We start from the raw sequence: 20,000 nt of genomic DNA on the forward strand, positions 1-20,000 counted from the left end.
AAAAAAAAAAAAAAAAAAGGAAAAGAAAAAAGAAAGAAAAAGGAAATGAGGTTTTTGGCACCAGCTGGGCCACAAAACCGTTTTTGCTTCTGACGATGGAATGCTGATCTGTTGCCATCTAGGAAAGGCATCCAGATGGCACACCTACCTGGAAGTGGTCCCACGAAGACACTGAGCAAGTGTTAAAATGAGTGAAGATTCAGTTCACTACCCAGCTATTAATCAATTTTAAATCCATTTCGTTCCTCTATACCAAAGAACTCTAGGCATTGTCAATAAACTCTAAACATGAAATGTTTGATATAACACCACATCCTAAGGAAGAATGAGTAAAATGGTAGCCTGAAAGCAGAAATGGTAGCCATGTTGGAGAAGTTAAGGGAAGTAGACCAGTGGTTTATTTGGTTGGTGTTTGTCAATCTATCGATACTGGAGAGGCTGAATCTTGAACTGTTGTGTTTTGTTGTATCAGAGGAGTACGTTTGCAGCGGAGTCAACAAAAGAGAGGTTGGCATGGGAGCATGTCCTCAAGGAAGTGTGCTTCAGTCATTATCTTGAATTCCAGCTCACATGGGGCTCACATGTGGCTCAGTGAACTACAGGAGGGGGCAGAACAAGCCGCAGGAGAGAGTGCCTGTCCAGACACTGCCTGCCAGGAGTAATTATAGCATTATGTAATTCTGTGGCCTCATAATCTAAGGAATTTGAATCACCCCACTAAAGAAAATATTGGTAGACTGAAAGCAGGTCTGGGTACTAACGGAGTACCTGGCTGTTCACAGGGAAGGGATTCACTACAGACCTGACTGAGGTTGAACTGCAATGATCGGAAAGCTTCCACACTGCAATTGCTAGCCACACCTCTTGTTATCAATGAGACTTAACAGCCCATGCTAAAACCAGCAGTCATCCAAAAAGCATACTATACATTGTTGGCTGGTATCCAGAAACTACTGCCCTCCAGTGGGCCAAGTTAGACTGCATTATTTGTAATGTACCCCCTCAAACTAATTGTTAGTAAACCAAACTTTCACGCTTTGAAGAGGTATTTTTACCATCTTAAATTATTGACTAAGTTTGGCTTACATAGGAGAAACTAATACTCATGAAATCCAAAGACATTTTAGCTTAGTTACAGCTGATGGCCTGTATTCTAACCTGCCTCTTAAATAAACAAAGAATAATTATCTCTATCCATCAAATAGTAAATAAACTCATTCCCAAATGCTCTATTTACCTGTTCTAGGACGTGTATATTTAACATGTGTCATTTTCCTGCAACAGTTGCCCAAGAGGGCTTATTACTGTGGTAACACAGCATGACTTCCATTCAGATGCCTGTAGTGGAGGCCAGTTCTTTCCTGCAGCCCTTGCTTTTCATTGGGGGTCCAGGGGATTCTGGCTTTCCGAACAGCACGTTCCTTCCTCATGGCTGCAGAGATTGGTTTAGGGGCAGGCACCTGACCTAACTAAGGGTAAGAAGGGCGGGTCTCAGGGTCTTTTTTGGGAATGGTGGGATGCTCCCTTTCGTGATGAACATAATGAAGAGCCATATGGCCCCAAGAGCTGCTGACAGACATCTTGATACCACAAAGAGAGCCAGCTTTAAATGGAGCTGCCATACTGGAGAGCAGTCCAGAGTGATGGACAGAAGCTCAGTCTTTGGCGGCATCACCAAGCTGTTGACCAAGCCTCGCCCAAAGTCCCTACCCATGGACTTTTCACTGGTCTAATTGTTTAAGTAAGCTGAGTCAGGTTTTCTGTTACTTGCAGTCAAAAGCACCCTGACTGATGTGGTATAAGCATTGACCATGAGTATAAACATCAAGGAAGAAGGTGCCTATAATGTAAACTTATAATGTAAAAAACTTATGTAAAATAACATTCCATTTTAATGCCTTCCAAACTACTATTTAAGTTTGACTGTGGTAGCGAACTTATCCCCTTTCCATCCCTATAAGTTTCTCCCTATTTGATCATTCCTATCAGAATACAAACATGCTGCATTATTTTCTTTTTTAAAAATTTGAAAATTTTTTTAAATTTCAAAATATTAAGGGGGTATAAATGTTTTTTTACATAGATACCTTGTATAATGTATTTATTATATCTTCCATTTATTTTTTATTTATGGTTTGGTATTTGTATTAGTCAGATCTGCTGCAGTAACAAATGACCCTAAAAATCTCAGTGGCATGTAACATTTCTTTATTTTTCACTTATATTACATTTTGGTGACTGTGGGTTGGCTGCAGCTCTTCTCAATATCTTACCATTCTAGGATCCAAACCAACAGAGAAACCCCTGTTTGAGTCAGGGCAGAGGAAAAAGCCAAAAACTGGTAGAAACCAGCAACACAGCTTCAAGCTTTAAGCCACCTCTTAGAACTCCTACTCCATACTGGCCCACTGTCACTTCTGTTCACATGCCATGGCCCCAACCAAGTGACCACACCTCACAACACTCTGCCTACTGGGAGACACTCCAAGTCACAAATGGCAGTGGGCAGGGATGTACTATTATAGGGAAGGGAAAAAATAATACAATTTACTGCAGACTTGGAGAGATTTCTTCCCATGGGTGTCAGTTTGAGTTGTGGTTGAAGATTGGAGGTGAGAAAAAAAGAAAAACTCTTTCGATTATTGTATTGAAAGAAAATTGGATAAAAAGATAATACAAGATAGGGAGAGACATAAATTGAATGAGGTCTCTAGAGTTAATTTTAGCAAACTATATTGGGAGTTCTTTACAGGCAGAGACTGGATCTAGCTCATGGTTTATAGCTCCTTCAGGGCGACAGTGCACACTGGACTCAGCCAGTCACAGCTGAGTTAACCTTATTACCTTTAGAATGTAGAAATAGTGAGTCCTCTATTCAAATGCAGCAGAACAGTCTTATCCTATTGACTGTATGAAAAGAAGATTCTAACTAGTGATGAAAATGAGGTTCTTGGGCTCAGCACAGTGCCTTACACCTGTAATCCAAGCACTATGGGAGGCTGAGGCGGGAGGATCACTTCAGCCCAGGAGTTTGAGGTTAGAGTGAGCTATGATCACACCACCACACTCCAGCCTGGGCAACAGAAGGAGACCCTATCTCTAAAAAAAAAAAAAAAAAAAGGAAAAGAAAAAAGAAAGAAAAAGGAAATGAGGTTTTTGGCACCAGCTGGGCCACAAAACCGTTTTTGCTTCTGACGATGGAATGCTGATCTGTTGCCATCTAGGAAAGGCATCCAGATGGCACACCTACCTGGAAGTGGTCCCACGAAGACACTGAGCAAGTGTTAAAATGAGTGAAGATTCAGTTCACTACCCAGCTATTAATCAATTTTAAATCCATTTCGTTCCTCTATACCAAAGAACTCTAGGCATTGTCAATAAACTCTAAACATGAAATGTTTGATATAACACCACATCCTAAGGAAGAATGAGTAAAATGGTAGCCTGAAAGCAGAAATGGTAGCCATGTTGGAGAAGTTAAGGGAAGTAGACCAGTGGTTTATTTGGTTGGTGTTTGTCAATCTATCGATACTGGAGAGGCTGAATCTTGAACTGTTGTGTTTTGTTGTATCAGAGGAGTACGTTTGCAGCGGAGTCAACAAAAGAGAGGTTGGCATGGGAGCATGTCCTCAAGGAAGTGTGCTTCAGTCATTATCTTGAATTCCAGCTCACATGGGGCTCACATGTGGCTCAGTGAACTACAGGAGGGGGCAGAACAAGCCGCAGGAGAGAGTGCCTGTCCAGACACTGCCTGCCAGGAGTAATTATAGCATTATGTAATTCTGTGGCCTCATAATCTAAGGAATTTGAATCACCCCACTAAAGAAAATATTGGTAGACTGAAAGCAGGTCTGGGTACTAACGGAGTACCTGGCTGTTCACAGGGAAGGGATTCACTACAGACCTGACTGAGGTTGAACTGCAATGATCGGAAAGCTTCCACACTGCAATTGCTAGCCACACCTCTTGTTATCAATGAGACTTAACAGCCCATGCTAAAACCAGCAGTCATCCAAAAAGCATACTATACATTGTTGGCTGGTATCCAGAAACTACTGCCCTCCAGTGGGCCAAGTTAGACTGCATTATTTGTAATGTACCCCCTCAAACTAATTGTTAGTAAACCAAACTTTCACGCTTTGAAGAGGTATTTTTACCATCTTAAATTATTGACTAAGTTTGGCTTACATAGGAGAAACTAATACTCATGAAATCCAAAGACATTTTAGCTTAGTTACAGCTGATGGCCTGTATTCTAACCTGCCTCTTAAATAAACAAAGAATAATTATCTCTATCCATCAAATAGTAAATAAACTCATTCCCAAATGCTCTATTTACCTGTTCTAGGACGTGTATATTTAACATGTGTCATTTTCCTGCAACAGTTGCCCAAGAGGGCTTATTACTGTGGTAACACAGCATGACTTCCATTCAGATGCCTGTAGTGGAGGCCAGTTCTTTCCTGCAGCCCTTGCTTTTCATTGGGGGTCCAGGGGATTCTGGCTTTCCGAACAGCACGTTCCTTCCTCACGGCTGCAGAGATTGGTTTAGGGGCAGGCACCTGACCTAACTAAGGGTAAGAAGGGCGGGTCTCAGGGTCTTTTTTGGGAATGGTGGGATGCTCCCTTTCGTGATGAACATAATGAAGAGCCATATGGCCCCAAGAGCTGCTGACAGACATCTTGATACCACAAAGAGAGCCAGCTTTAAATGGAGCTGCCATACTGGAGAGCAGTCCAGAGTGATGGACAGAAGCTCAGTCTTTGGCGGCATCACCAAGCTGTTGACCAAGCCTCGCCCAAAGTCCCTACCCATGGACTTTTCACTGGTCTAATTGTTTAAGTAAGCTGAGTCAGGTTTTCTGTTACTTGCAGTCAAAAGCACCCTGACTGATGTGGTATAAGCATTGACCATGAGTATAAACATCAAGGAAGAAGGTGCCTATAATGTAAACTTATAATGTAAAAAACTTATGTAAAATAACATTCCATTTTAATGCCTTCCAAACTACTATTTAAGTTTGACTGTGGTAGCGAACTTATCCCCTTTCCATCCCTATAAGTTTCTCCCTATTTGATCATTCCTATCAGAATACAAACATGCTGCATTATTTTCTTTTTTAAAAATTTGAAAATTTTTTTAAATTTCAAAATATTAAGGGGGTATAAATGTTTTTTTACATAGATACCTTGTATAATGCTTAAGTTGGGGCTTTAAGTGTGCCTGTCACCAGAATAGTGTTCATTGTACACAATAGGTAAGTTTTTATCCCTCACTCCCCAACCATCCTCCCCCCTTCTTGGTTTCCAATGACCTTTACATCTCTTTGTGCCTGTGTGTGCCCATCGTTTAGCTCCCAATTATGAGTACATGTGGCATTTGGTATTCCTAAGATACTTTGCTTAGGATAATGGTCTCCAGTTTCATCCAAATTGCTGCAAACATTATTTCATTCTTTTTTATGGCTGAGTAGTCCTCCATGGTGTGTGTGTGTGTGTGTGTGTGTGTGTGTGTGTATGTGTGTGTGTATACACACCACATTTTCTTTACCTTCTCATCAACTGATGGGCACTTAGGTTGATTGCACATCTTTGCAATTGTGAATTGAGATGCAATAAACATTCAAGTGCAGGTGTCTTTTTGATAAAATGACTTCTTTTCCTTTGAGTAGATACCCAGTAGGAGGATTGCTGGATCAAATCGTAGGTCTACATTTCTTTCTTTGAGAAATCTCCATATTGTTTTCTATAGAGGTTGTACTAATTTGCGGTCTCATCAACAGTTCATAAGCATTCTTTCTCTCTGCATCCACGCCAGCATTTATTGTTTTTGGACTTTTTAATAATGGCCATTCTGACAGGGGTAAGGTGGTATCTCATTGCAGTTTTAATTTGCATTTCCCTGATGATTAGTGATGTTGAGCATTTTCCATGTTTTTTGGTCATTTGTCTGTCTTCTTTTGAAAACTTCTTTTCATGTCTTTTTGCCCACTTTTTAATGGGATGGTTTTTTTCTTACTGATTTGTTTGAGTTCTTCATAGATTCTGGATATTAGTCCTTTATCGGATGTATAGTTTGCAACTATTTTCTCCCATTCTGTAGGCTGTGTATTTATTCTGATTACTTCCTTATTTTTGATCTTAAAGAAACAATCTTCCTTTGACCCCATGGAAGCCCTCATCTAGATTTTCTCCTGACTATCCTACTCCTGGACACCAGCCTCTTTTTTCTAACTTCTAAATGTTGGATTACCTTCGTGCTCAAACCCATTCTCTGCCAATAATCACTTTCTAGGCAATATGGCCAGGCCCAAGGCTCTGTTATCTAGCGCTTTCATGCTATATGCCCATAGCATCTATAGGCCAACAACTCCCAGATGTGCATCACAGCCCCCGACCTCTCCCCTAAACTCCAGTGCAGCACTGTACAGCTGCTTACACACATCTCTACTTGGATTTCTAAGAGGCATCTCAATCTCGTTATGTCCAAAGAGAATTTATAATTTCTCCCAACCCCAAAATCCATTTTTCTCCCCTAGTCTTTCTCATTTCAATAAATAGTACCATTGGCTCGGGCTGAAACCCATGGTGTCATCCATCATTGACTTCTCTTTTCTTCTCCATGCCACATTCAACCCACAGGCGAAGCTGCCGGCTCTACCTTTACAACGCACCCCAGTTCCACAGGTCATCTCCTCCTCGCACTCCCTCTACTTCAGGCCACTCTGCTCTCCCACGATGACTGCAGTAGCCTCCTGGCTGGCCTCCCGCATCCACAGTTTGTCCCCTACAGTCTATTTTCATCACAGCAATCAGAGTAACCCTTTTAAAAATATAAATTGTTTTTATGGGCATTGTTCTCAACTCTCCAAATGGTTCTGGGGGGTGGTTATAGAGTGTCAATTTGGCTTATCTGGAACTGCATTTCCCAGAATCCTCTTACCTGTATGGTTCTAGATTATGATTAACCAAAAGAGAAATCTGCACAGGATTTGGGCAGGAGACAGGAAGCAGTAGCCGTTAGAGGTCAGCGTGGCTAGATGTGGAGAGAGACACGGGGGTGCCGGCAGAGTCCAGCCTGCCCTTGCTGTCCCTTGTCCTGTGGCTAGCTTTTCTGCCTGACTTCCAACCCTGCTGACCGACAGCGACCCAGGCCCCTGTGCCTTCCTAACGACCCCACTCATCCTGCCACATTTGGTTCCACACGTGGGTGCCCAATTGTCCGTATTTTCAATATTCTCCTTTTCCCTGTGAACAGCTAAGCCATGCCGTTTCCTTTTAAGGAAAAGCTGTCTGCATGGTGGCAAAGATTAAATCTTGTGTGCACATCTGATTCCCTGAAGAGATTTTATTCATTTTCCTGGACAATTGCAAACCATTGCTTTGTTCCAATATTAGTTTAATCCAGTGGTTCTCAAAGTACAGTCCCCAGACCAGCAGCATGACTGTGCCTTGGGAACCTGGTAGTACAATTCTTAACCTTAGACTTACTGAATCTGTTTTTTTTTTTTAATAATAAATCTTTTTTGTTGTTGTTTTGAGACAGGGTCTTTCTCTGTCACCCTGGCTAGGGTGCAGTGGTGTCATCATAGTTCACTGCAACCTCAAACTCCTGGGCTCAAGTGATCCTCCTGCCTCAGCCTCCCAAGTAGCTGGGACTACAGGCGTGTGACACCACACCCTGCTAACTTTTCTATTTTTTGCAGAGGCCAGGTCTCACTCTTGCTCAGGCTGATCTCAAAATCCTCTGAGGTCAAGCAATCCTCCTGCCTCAGTTTCCCACAGTGCTAAGATTACAGGTATGAGCCACTGCACCCAGCCTGAATCTGTGTTTTAACAAGAAACCCTTCAAAAGTTGATTCTAATGCCCACTAAAGTTTGAGAATCACTAGTTTGATCTATTAATGACCACAGTCAGCAACATGTGTTTACTATTTACTGCAGAGAGAGTCTTGGAGTACTACAGATCCAAATTGGACATTCCCGGACCTTGGAGAAGTCAGAATGCAACCTGCTCTGAAGCCAAAATAAATTAAGAATACATAGAACATAGATGAGAGACGCTATCTGCGGACTGCACACTCCCCACGAAGGTTTGTCACACATGGGTCTGTTAGGGTTTTTCCTGCTGCAAGGAACAGAAACTCCTTCAAAAAAGCTTAAGCAAAAATGGGAGGCCTGTTTTTTGTCAAGTGAGCTAATTGGCCTAAGATCTTTTGCCCCTTTTAGCTTGAATTCTATGATTATACATTATTAGAGCATCAATAATAAAAACAAAAATCACTTTCTGTGGGTAAAATGAAAATACTAAAAAAAAAAAAAATTCAGGAATTTTGGAACTGGGAATTGCAATTCATCTTGAATATATAAAATTTAATAAACATTTAAAATAGGGATCTAAAAAGGCTTTAATAAAAGGGTTCTTGACATGACAATCTTTATCCAGCCTGATTTTCAAAAACCAACAAAAAGCTATGCTCCACCTACAAAGTAATCTGTCTTCTCTGAGCATATTTCAGGACACAGAATATGAGATGTAACACTTGGAGGGGCAGGAGATGCTTTTTCCTTTGCGTATGTAACAGCATTTGGGACTATGCTAAGTGTCCTTTATGACTAAGATTGTGGCGCCATCTTGAGTTCCTGAGAAGGATAGACAACTTAACCAGAATGTTCAGCTGAATTATGAAAGAACTAAAGGAATTGTAAATAGACACCAAAATACTTGTGATTAAGAATGAAGGGACATGTCTCCAGGTTTCTGCAACTCCACCTGAGAGGGTTTCTTTAGTCCATAGCTACAGCTCCCACCCCAAACCCTGCTACTTAAAGTTTGGTCTGGGACAGCAGCCTTAGCATCATTTGAAAACTAGTTAGAAATGAGAATTCTTGGGCTCCACCCCAGACCTATTGAATCAGAATCTGCATTTCCTAGGTGATTTGTATGCACACTGAAGTCTGAGAAACTCTGCCTCCCCCAGCCCCTTAACCCCTATTTTTTTTTTTTTTTTTTTTGAGACAGAGTCTCACTGTGTTGCCCGGGCTAGAGTGCCGTGGCGTCATCCTAGCTCACAGCAACCTCAAACTCCTGGGCTCAAGCGATCCTCCTGCCTCAGCCTCCCGAGTAGCTGGGACTACAGGCATGCGCCACCATGCCCGGCTAATTTTTTCTATATCTTTCTAATTTTAGTAGAGACGGGGTCTCACTCTTGCTCAGGCTGGTTTCGAACTCCTGAGCTCAAACAATCCACCCGCCTCGGCCTCCCGGAGTGCTAGGATTACAGGTGTGAGCCACTGTGCCCGGCCCCTATTTCTGATTTCCTTCACAAAGCGGGGCTAAAGCAGGTGGGGTGGAGATGGGACACAGACATCTCACCAATGGATAGGATTGAAGAGAAGATGCCATTTACTAAACTTAAATATTAGCAAGTTATGAAGCCAAGCCAAAAGTAAAAGCAGACTCATGACATTAAAAATACTACATTTTTCAAATACAATACTTTGAGGAACTCTATCTCAATCCCTCGCTTTCTAAAGACCAAAAGCTTTGCTGCCTCAATTCCACTAATTCACGTGCCTTGCTTCTAGCTACCCATTCTTCAAAACTCTTCTTAATGGTTCTTGGATCTCACTTCAAGCTTTCATCTCCTGGACTCCCACTGCATTCTTCCTACTTCCTTGCTACACTCTTACAACTCTTAATATTACATGAAGTAGTTGTTTACCTGTTGTGGCCCCTTTTCTGGATTATAATTTCCTTGGCAAGAATCATGCTTATGCATTTGGACTCATATATTTGTTCATTAATTTATTCTAATACTAAGCACCTACTATGTGCCCGATATTATGGATTTGATTAAAATATGACAGACATAACCTCAGTTCTTGTGGTGTATAGAGGAAAATGCCAATTACAACAGAACATAAATGTTACGATAGGTAAAGTAGGGTGTTTGGGGGAACTCGCGGGGAGCCATCTAACTTGGACTTGGAAGGGTTATCTAAAATCTCAGCTGCAGGACCCAGAGTTAACCAGGCAAAGGGGGAAAGTGCACGAAGTGTTCCAGGAGGAGGGAATGCAGGCATCATTAAAACATTATCTTGGTCATAAATAATGCCAGAAATAAATGTGTGTGACAAAGTTTGGAGTTTTGTATGGCCTTGAGCATTCTAGTCAGTCATTTGGCAAATGACTTTTGCTAAATAGAGTTGGACTAATTATCTTAAAAAAAACAAGACAGCTTTTAAAGTATTGGCTATAGCCATTTTTATTTAGGATGATTGCTCATTTTTTAAAAAGCATGTTCAAAGAACCATAATGAGATCACAGAGCTTGCTCTTCCATTCCAAGAACTAGGAAAAGGAGCTTTACATGAGTTAACAGAAATTTCAAAGAAATTAAATATCTTCAGTCTGCTATACATAATCACCGTGAAACATTATGTTCTAAACAACATCCCAGAATCATGACCCAATTATTCATTTTGAATATTCTTAAATATACCATCCTCTTAATACTAAAATAAGCAATCTTTTGTGAAAAAAATATAAACATAGGGACTTCAAAGTCTTTATGGACTTCCAGTTAAACATGAAACACATGTTCCTCCTCTCCTTTCTATAATGCTATAATGTACTAAGCAAACTTTAAAAAGTTTAAATCCATAAGGACAAAAAGGAGTGAGAATATTAATCTATACCCTATGTGTGCAGAGGAAGAAAAGAGGAGAAGGAAATTAACTTGCCTTCATAGAGCTCTCAAGGACACTAGGACTTGCCAGATACGCAGAGGCCATTCTTGAGACATGGGAGTAGGCAGAGGCACTGAGCAAGGCAGGCAGGAAGGAGAAAAAGCAGTAGTTGTCACGTGCAAAGGAACAAGAATCAGAATACTAAACTTCTCAGCAGCAAACTGAATATAAGTAAACAAATGTAAGAGGACTTTAACTATTGAAAAAAATGAAAGGGAAAATGATCTTCAGTTTAAATTCATCCTGGCTGAACTTTCCACCAAATATACCAGAGTAGGGATATTTTCAGACATACAAAACTTCAAAGGATTTTCCTCCCATGTACCCTTTTCCAGGACGCTACCATATGACATGTTCCACTAAAGAGAGTCAGCCCAAAACAGAGGAAGACAGGGACCCATAGCAAGACAGCTCAGAGTCAGGCTGACAGCTCCGCCGGCCTAAGGAAGCACCAGGACAGAAGGCCCGAAGAACATCCCCAGAAAGTAACACAACGTTGATAGGATGGCATGACTGGACATAATTAGGGATTATTATCTAGTATGGTAATTATGGCAGGTAGGGCAAGATTTAAAAAAAGGAAGGTGATCAGAGACTCTAGAGGTAAAAGACAGAAAGGAAGACAGTTCTCTACTTGGCTCTGCAGCACACAGTATTACATATTCATTGAAAAGTAAACAGACTATTAAAATGACTTAACTAGAACTTCTGCTGCACACTGTTGGTTGCAGAAGTACTCTATGAATGAGCTCGAGATGGCCCCCCTGCTGTTCACTTCTTCACAAGCTAGGAACATTACCCCAAAGCCTGCTGATGACAAACTCAAATTCTCACACCTGCAATTGATTTAAATATGGTTCCAAAAAAAGTATTTTTAGCCAATTAGAGCCTACCTACTTTACATACCCTCCAAAACCACATTTGACATTTGCTAACCAAAAATGAACAGTAAAGGACCCCAAACTGCCACTGCCCTTTGCAGCCCTTTGTGACCCAGAGACTCCACACCTTACTGCTGAATGACATCACCTAGGTATAAAAGCCCCTCTGACTTTCCCTTTCCTCCTGGGAGCTCCCTTGCCCTATTGCCCTTCTGGGCAGTGGTTCCATGTCGCTATCCCTAGGAGGAATCTTACTGGGAGGGACTTCCCCTCTCACGCAACCCTGTCCACAAACCACCCAAATAAAGCTTGTGTGTTAACTGCCTCTTGTGATCTTGTCACTTCCTTGATCAATCCCCAAATCCCCCAACTTAACACAAGAAGTTACAAAGGTTTGCAGGCTCAAGGGGGGAATACAGACCTACCTCTCCATGGAGGACGTTGACACCACACTGTAAAAAAAAACCAGGTGGGATGGGATATATATGGGACTATCTTTGGAAAAAACAATCTGCCATAAAGATCAATATGCACAAATCAACTGCATTTTTGTGCTGTACCGACAATTAGGAAAAACGTGTTAAAATAATGCCACTTAGAATCAACAAACAGCAAATGTCTAAGAATAAAGCTAATAAAAGATGTGTAAGACCTCTACACAGAAAACCATAAAACATTACTGACAGAAATGAAAGAAGTCTTAAATAACTGGAGGGACTTACCATGTTCTGAGCTTGGAAGAATTCTGCATTTGCCAGATGCACATGTCAATTAGGTCAAGTTGGTTGTGTTCCAATATCCGTGTGTGGTGTGCTTTTGGATTTTTTTTTTAATATGTTCTATTATATCGGCTACCATGAGGTATGTTAGTGTCCCTCTTAAAAACTGTGGATTTGTCTATTTTTCTCTTAGTTCTGTCAGTTTTTGTTTTCAGCCTATGCTATGAGGTATATACAAATTAGGAACTGTTATGTATTCTTAATTCAAAAAGTTACTCAAAAAGTTAATCCTTTTATCATTATGAAGTTTCCTTTATTTCTGGAAATGTTCAGTCTTAAGGTCTACCCTGTCTGATATTAGAACATTTATATCTAATAAAGGATTCATATCCAGAATATATGAAGAGTCTCTGAAGTATTAATTGGACATTTTTTTTAAATGGGGAACTTCAAAAAAGAGGATATCTAAATAGACAATAAACATGAAATGAGTTCAACTTCACTAGTCACCAGGGAAATGCAAAATGAAACCATAATGATTTGCTGTTGATAGCTAAGATATATGAAGTAAAAATAAAATTAAAAACACTGACAATACCAAGTATTGGCAAAACCCAGGAAAATGGAGTTCTTCTACACTTATGGTGGGAATATAAAAATGGTACAACTTTGGCAGTGTGTAACAAAGCCAAACTCATTCCATTCCAAAAGTGCACACATATGTGCACCAAAAGACATGGATATAAATATTTATAAAAACTATTCCTAAAAGTTCTAAACAGAAAATAACCCAATGCCCATCAATGGTTAAATCAATAAAGTATGGCCTATTCATACATAGATGCTCCTGGACTTATGATGGGGCTGTGTCCCAGTAAACTCATCATAAGTCGAAAATATGGTAAGTCGAAAAATGCATTTAATATTCTGATAAACCCATTGTAAAGCCAAAAACTCACAAATTAAACCATCGTAAGTCAGGGATGACCTGTAATTAAATATTACACAGCAATAAAAGTGAAGGAACTATTGTCACATTTACAATGGATCAATCAGTCTCACCATGTTGAGGGAAAGAAGCCATACACAAACGTGTATAAAGTCCAAAAACAGGCAAAACTAACTTACATGATGGAAGTCAGGAGCTAATAATTGGAAGAAGACACGAAGGAGGCTTTCGATGTGTGACAATGTTTCATTCATTTGGGGGGTGGTTATGAGCATGTATACTTTCTTAAAAACTTAGCTTAAATTAATGGACTTTTTTTGTACAAATACTGCAATAAAGTGTTTACAAATTTTTGGCCGGGTGCAGTGCCTCACACCTGTAATCCCAGCAGTCTAGGAGGCTGAGGTGGGAGGATCACCTGAGCTCAGAAGGTTGAGACCAGCCTGAGCAAGAGCAAGACCCCGTCTCTACTAAAAATAGAAAAATTAGATGGGTGTGGTGGCCCATGCCTGTAGTCCCAGCTACTCAGGAGGCTGAGGCAGGAGGATCAATTGAGCCCAGGAATTTGAGGTTGCTGTGAGCTATGATGACACCGCTGCCCTCTACTCAGGGCAACAGAGCAAGACTCCATCTAAAAAAAATAATAATAATTCTAAAAATGCTTTAACTATTTAGGGAGGACGTGGTAAGAACACTAGTGGTAGGGAATGTCTAAAATTGATAAACTAATAGCTTTGTAGGCATATTGTTTAAATATTAAGGTGTAACTACCCCAATTATTAAATTAAAGAGTTTATAATGGTTGTCCTTAGAGGTTTGGAAGGGACTGTTTTTCAGGTTTTTGATACTAGATTTTTTAAGTGACATGCATATGGTATGTTTATAGAAAATATCAGACCATTCCAATTCCTCACACAGGAAAAATTACTAATATAGGTTTTTAAAAAAGTAAACAGCTTTCTATGATTAACGATGCTAATGTCCATTTGACAGGAGAAGAAAAGTCACTCTGCTTCCAGGTACAATTATGGATACAAACACCAAGTTTAAGAGTTAAAAAATTATATAAGGAAATGATAGATGCCGTAACATCACCAGTTTTAAACCAAATGTTAATCATTAAAAGAGGGTGGAAAGTGCAAACCCTAAACATATTTTATTCATTTAATGCACAGCAAATTACCAAGGTTGTTTACATACCCATTTTCTCATTATATAAAAAGTAGAAACTTGGTGTTAAAATATAGAGTGATACATCTGGGATGCAGTGTGTTGCTCGTGGATGAAAGTTCTTATTCTTTGGTTTATTATTCAGATTAAATTACCACTTACCAATGTAATTGGTGGAAGATGTTAATAGGAACTACGTAGAAAAAGATGTTCTATGGACAACCATGTTTTAGAGACACTGGATTTCTTTATTGTAGGCCTTCTTAGAACCGTCATTATGTTAATGTACACTGTGATTCCCCATAAGGATCTTCCTCTATGCCTCAAATAGTGAGGTACTTTAATATTTGTTAAATAGAAAAGGAGGGAAAAAATTTTTTTTAAAGCCCAAATTGGGTTTTTCAATGGCAAGAACCCATTACAAAAGCAATTAGGAGGCAGCTAGGAGAATACTTCTATTAGTAGGTTTAGGGTAACACAGAAATCTGAAAATCTGAGACTTCCCTGTGCCTTAAAATCTTTCCCAAGATTGATAATATCTTTTGAGGTCTCCTGGCTATTTGGTAGCATTTGCCAGGTACACTGAAGATTTTACTGAATTTTTTTCTAAAAGAGAAATTCATTCAATCAAAAACCACATTTGACATTGGGTGCTAAAAGTGTTTTGTGAATTTAATTTATTTTTGTGTTTTTCAAGTCAAGACTAAACTACATATGTTTTCAAGTCAAGACTGAATTATATATGAACTACTCAGTATTTAGATACCAGAATTAAAAAATAACAAGCAAAAGTTGTATCGGATATCTGACTTTTTTTAATCTGAACAGAAAATAAGTAAGTATATAAGTTTGCTAAAGATAAATGGTAAAAATTGAATGTTATGTATTATGGAATCAGTATATCAAATTTATTTCGGTAGCCAATGATTGTTATAGTTAATTATGGAAAAAACAAAACCAGTTATGCAGAAACAAGAATATAAAATGCCCCTCTTTAAACCCCAGTTTGACAAAACTGATTTCATATCTAGCTTATTGATTATACTGTTTCATTTCTCCCTGTGCAAAATAATACATGTAGTCATTAATGGTGGTTTGGTAGGCTGAAATCATCTTCTCTTAGGATAGTTCAACATAATAATCCAAATATTAAAAAATTATTCAAGATTCACACAGATAAACCAGTGCCTGGGAAACATAATTTGCCCACGTACATAATAATTCTATAACATATTTTGAGACATAAAATCACAGTCAAAGACAGTGATAGCATTGCGTACTCAGTGCATTACTCCATGTAGTGCATTCCTATGGCTCATCTGGAGTTTAAGACCACATAACCACCACACTTCTAATGAATGGGCTTCTAACACACAAATCTGTCCAATTCTTTCAAAAAAAATCTAAAGCTCTCATATGACCTTGAGCTTGACCTGTAAGGACTTTGTGTTTTAATATCCCAAACATTGGGAAGATTAGGTGTGACATGTAGTAACCACTCTCGTAAGCGAGACTGTACATACACTTTTGTTATACCACCTCAAACAACTCAATACTGCAGACTGAAAAGGGCATATTTATCATTTAACTAAAGAAAATCCAAATGGCTTTCCTGGAGTCAGATGAACTCCAAGACATACACAAGGAATGAGTATAACTGTGGCAGCTAAAGAAATCTGCCACTGTGTAATAAATGCTATTGTGCAATGATGTTACACGTTTTAATGATACATTATGATTTGTTTGTTTCCCACTACCATGGGGCACAAGAAAATGAAACTCAAAACTATCTTGTTAAAATAGGACAAGTGATGACCCCAGTTTTAAATAGGGTTCTTCATTGAAGGAAAAGATAGAGCCATTAAAGTCAAATTAGCTGACTTCAATGGTTTACATCCCAGGATGAATCAGGTTACACTGATTTAAGCCCAATTTAATTTAGGCAGGTTTTTAACCACAAGAATAAGGACATTCTTAGTACATATTAATAATTAAACCAACATATACACAATTAGCAATATCATATATAATATTAAATGTTTTAACAATTTTTCTCAATTATTCTATATGTAGTTAATTTGTTGCTTTGTTTTTTAAAAAAACAAGCTCAACTTTATTTTACAATGTACTTTGTATTTCTAAGTGTATTTTGTAATTATTTCACTGAAGTAGGTACAGTCCTCTGGATTTCTCTAAGAGCCAAACTCAACTGTATCTTCTGTTATCTGTTTGAATTCATAATTGCCTCTGCCGTCCATACGCAGGTAGTACTATGGGAAAGAAGGCGGAAAAAAAATCAGTAATTATGAGCGGATATATGAAAACTAAAAGATTTCCTTATTATTTTAAGGGAATCAAATCTATAAGCATCCTACAAATTAGAATGCTTCTCTAGGCCAGGTGCGGTGGCTCACGCCTGTAATCCTAGCTCTCTGGAGGCCGAGGCAGGTGGATCGTTTGAGCTCAGGAGTTCGAAACCAGCCTGAGAAAGAGCGAGACCCCGTCTCTACTAAAAATAGAAAGAAATTAATTGGACAACTAAAAATATATAGAAAAATTAGCTGGGCATGGTGGCACATGCCTGTAGTCCCAGCTACTTGGGAGGATGAGGCAGGAGGATCCCTTGAGCCCAGGAGTCTGAGGTTGCTGTGAGCTATGATGACGCCATGGCACTCTAGCCTGGGCAAAAGAGTGAGACTCTGTCTCAAAAAAAAAAAAAAAAGAATGCTTCTCTTAACTCCACCAACAAGGATCTGAACTCCCAGCAGAGTAAACTGTGCCAAATGCAAAACTGTTCAAATAGGGCATTCTTTATTTCTTTCTTTAGCCTGATTCCCTAGATCAGCTAGGAATTTCTAACTTAAGGCTTTTTATTTGTTTTTTGGTTTAGCAGAGGGGAAAAAGAGCTATACAAAGTGCCTATATGTCCTACCCTCTGAAGACACTTAGGACAACAGTTAAAAAACCTTCTGTTTTTACCTAATGGCTTTTTATTTACAGAAAGATTTTTGTTTTTCCATTTTCTGTATTGCTATTTCTTAGCTATTCTGCCCTCTAACATTCCAGTTCTTTGTGTACCCCTCCTTCACATGATCACTGGCCTGAAAATTATTGTTACTTGTCTACCTATACCTCCAAAAGAAGAGGAAAGGTGAAACCCAAGTCCTCTCAATGTCTTATGGCTGTAATGTTTATGAACTTCTAAGAAAACACAAAGCCTTGGGTATATGTTAAACTCCTGCTTTGATTTCTAGTTATTCAATTTCCTGTTTAATCCATGAAAAATGGACAAATTATAATATGCCATAAAATAATAAAAGCAATTTTTAAAAGTCACACAGCTATACAGAATTTCATTATATTTTATTAAGTACTTTCTATATATAGGCTACCTTTTTGATCCTCATGTTAATCTAAGAGATAGGTAGGCAAAGATCAATAACTTCATTACATAAAGGAAGCAAATTAAGGCTAGAAACAGTGATGCCTGAACCTAGGCTTCCTGACTTCAAACCCCATCTCTTCATTTTATCACCTGTAGACTATCAGGTGATAGTCTAAACCACAAGGTTCTTGAGGGTAAAAACTGTAATCTGCATCCCTCGTGACACTTAGCCCAGTAACTGGCAAAAAAGGTGCTTCATCAGGTATGTATTTTGTGGGGCAAGGTACCCCTACCATTGTTCCAATTTTTCTCAAACCCTTTCCTTTACCTAAAATTTTTGTATCATTTAGGAAGGAGAAAAAAAAAGAAGAAAGGAAAGAAGAAAGGAAAGAGGGAAGGGAGAAAGAAAGAAAGAAGGAAAGAAAATAAAGGAAATTAAACTTCAGTTACTTTCAGGTTTTGAGCACTTTACATTAAGAGTTGAAAGGAACTGCCACAGTGAGAATGGCACTGCCGGAGCCCCAGAATAAATGATGCATCTGTGCCAACGCAAACCTCGCTAGATCTTCGTGAATCATAGTGACGACCTAGTGAGTCCTGTGTGTTACAGTGCAATGATAACATAGCTGGCATTAGTCAATCTCCCCTGCGGTCCTGGCCTCTACTAAAAATGCCCCTCAATTTTCTGCCATCTAATTTTTCTGAAGACTTTTCCCCACTCTGTCACTACTGGATAAGAAAAAGTTTTCTTAGCTATGTTTGTTATAAGATTATGCAAATTTCAGTCAGTTACTATACAAGAGTCACTTATAAAACTGGAGAACCATCAACTGGTTCTCTAACCTCTCTCATACATACTAGGGATTATTTATATACATTGTAGCTTTCAAAACTAACAACTACAATATTTAAGAAAATTCTTTTATTTTCTAAAACAAAATCACTTTTTTTCCTTAGGGTGTATGTTTATAACAGAATGCATGCCATGAAATCTATAATAAAACCATATCCACCTGAATTCACATATTTAAATATAATAAACTTTCACTGTACCATTCAATGAAAGAAATACAAACCTCATGGTGTTTCCAAAGAGATTTTCTATGTGACACAGTGAAGAGGGTGATGCCGACCTAATACAAAGAAAATGATTTAGGTTTATATTAGTAACAGAGAGTCACAAATTAAACTGGACCATATATTTTAAGCTGTCAAGATGACTGTAGTCAGTGGCTACACTTAAAAATCAATGTCAAACAGAAAAAATTACAACCAATGCCAAATGTTTATACTCATGGAATATACAGGCCCTCAACCACATAATAGAATCTAATAGGTACTGGCATTAGTATATAATTTTGTGTGGAGCAAAAAATATATCTCCTAGCATGTTTCCTATTTTATTCTGAAAAATATATGAAAAGAATATACAGATGATAAAAATAGCAAAAGGTCAAAATAAGGAAAACTTTACAGTATAGAACTGTCTATAGTCAACTTGCTTCTCAAATTGGAAACTCTTGCTTTAGAATGTATCCTGGAATTCAGATTTTGTAAATGTATTATTTCACAACCACCCTCAGAGGGTTCTGAGGCAGAATTCTGTAATTAAACACATGAATGTTTCTGTCGCCACAAATATGGACACTGACATTGAGACAAAGAGTTTAAGTACCTTTTGTTAGTTCAGGCCAGGTTTTGTTACCCAGTGAGCTTGCTACAAAATTATTAAAATCTTTGTGGATTTCAGATTATGAATAAAGATTTTCAGAAAAACACGGACACAGCTATATTTGCTCTGGATCAGTGGTTCTCAACTGGGGGTGGGGGTAGGGGTAACTTTGTCCTCAGGGCTGCGGTCCCCGGTCCCCAACCCCCTGGTCGACAACCGGTACTACCAGTCTGTGGCCTGTTAGGAGCCTGGCCGCACAGCAGGAGGTGAGCGGTGGGCAGGAGAGCGAAAGAAGCTTCCTCTGTATTTACAGCCACTCCCCATCATTCACACCATCGCATAAGCTCCGCCCCCTGTCAGATCAGCGGCAGCGTTAGATTCTCATAGGAGCAAGAACCCCACTGTAAGCTGCGCATGCCATGCGAGGGATCTAGATTGCTCCCTCCTTATGAGGATCTAATGCCTGATGATCT

At 39.1% G+C, this 20,000-nt stretch overlaps 1 protein-coding gene across 1 annotated transcript in view; it reads right to left on the reverse strand.

Annotated features, from left to right (window-relative positions):
• Positions 1-15,280: 15,280 nt before the first annotated feature.
• The window catches only part of ABCD3 (ATP-binding cassette, sub-family D (ALD), member 3), an 83,673-nt gene continuing 78,953 nt past the window's right edge, over positions 15,281-20,000 (reverse strand). Inside the window, exons 22-23 of the mRNA XM_012661116.1 lie at positions 18,932-18,988; positions 15,281-16,740 (exon numbers count right to left, since the gene is read on the reverse strand). Coding sequence (XP_012516570.1) covers positions 16,663-16,740; positions 18,932-18,988 — 135 coding nt within the window. The 3' untranslated portion in view covers positions 15,281-16,662. The remainder of the gene's footprint in view (positions 16,741-18,931; positions 18,989-20,000) is intronic.

The sequence above is a fragment of the Propithecus coquereli genome, unplaced genomic scaffold (genome assembly GCF_000956105.1).
Source record: "Propithecus coquereli isolate 6110/MARCELLA unplaced genomic scaffold, Pcoq_1.0 Scaffold7, whole genome shotgun sequence".
NCBI lineage: Eukaryota > Metazoa > Chordata > Mammalia > Primates > Indriidae > Propithecus > Propithecus coquereli.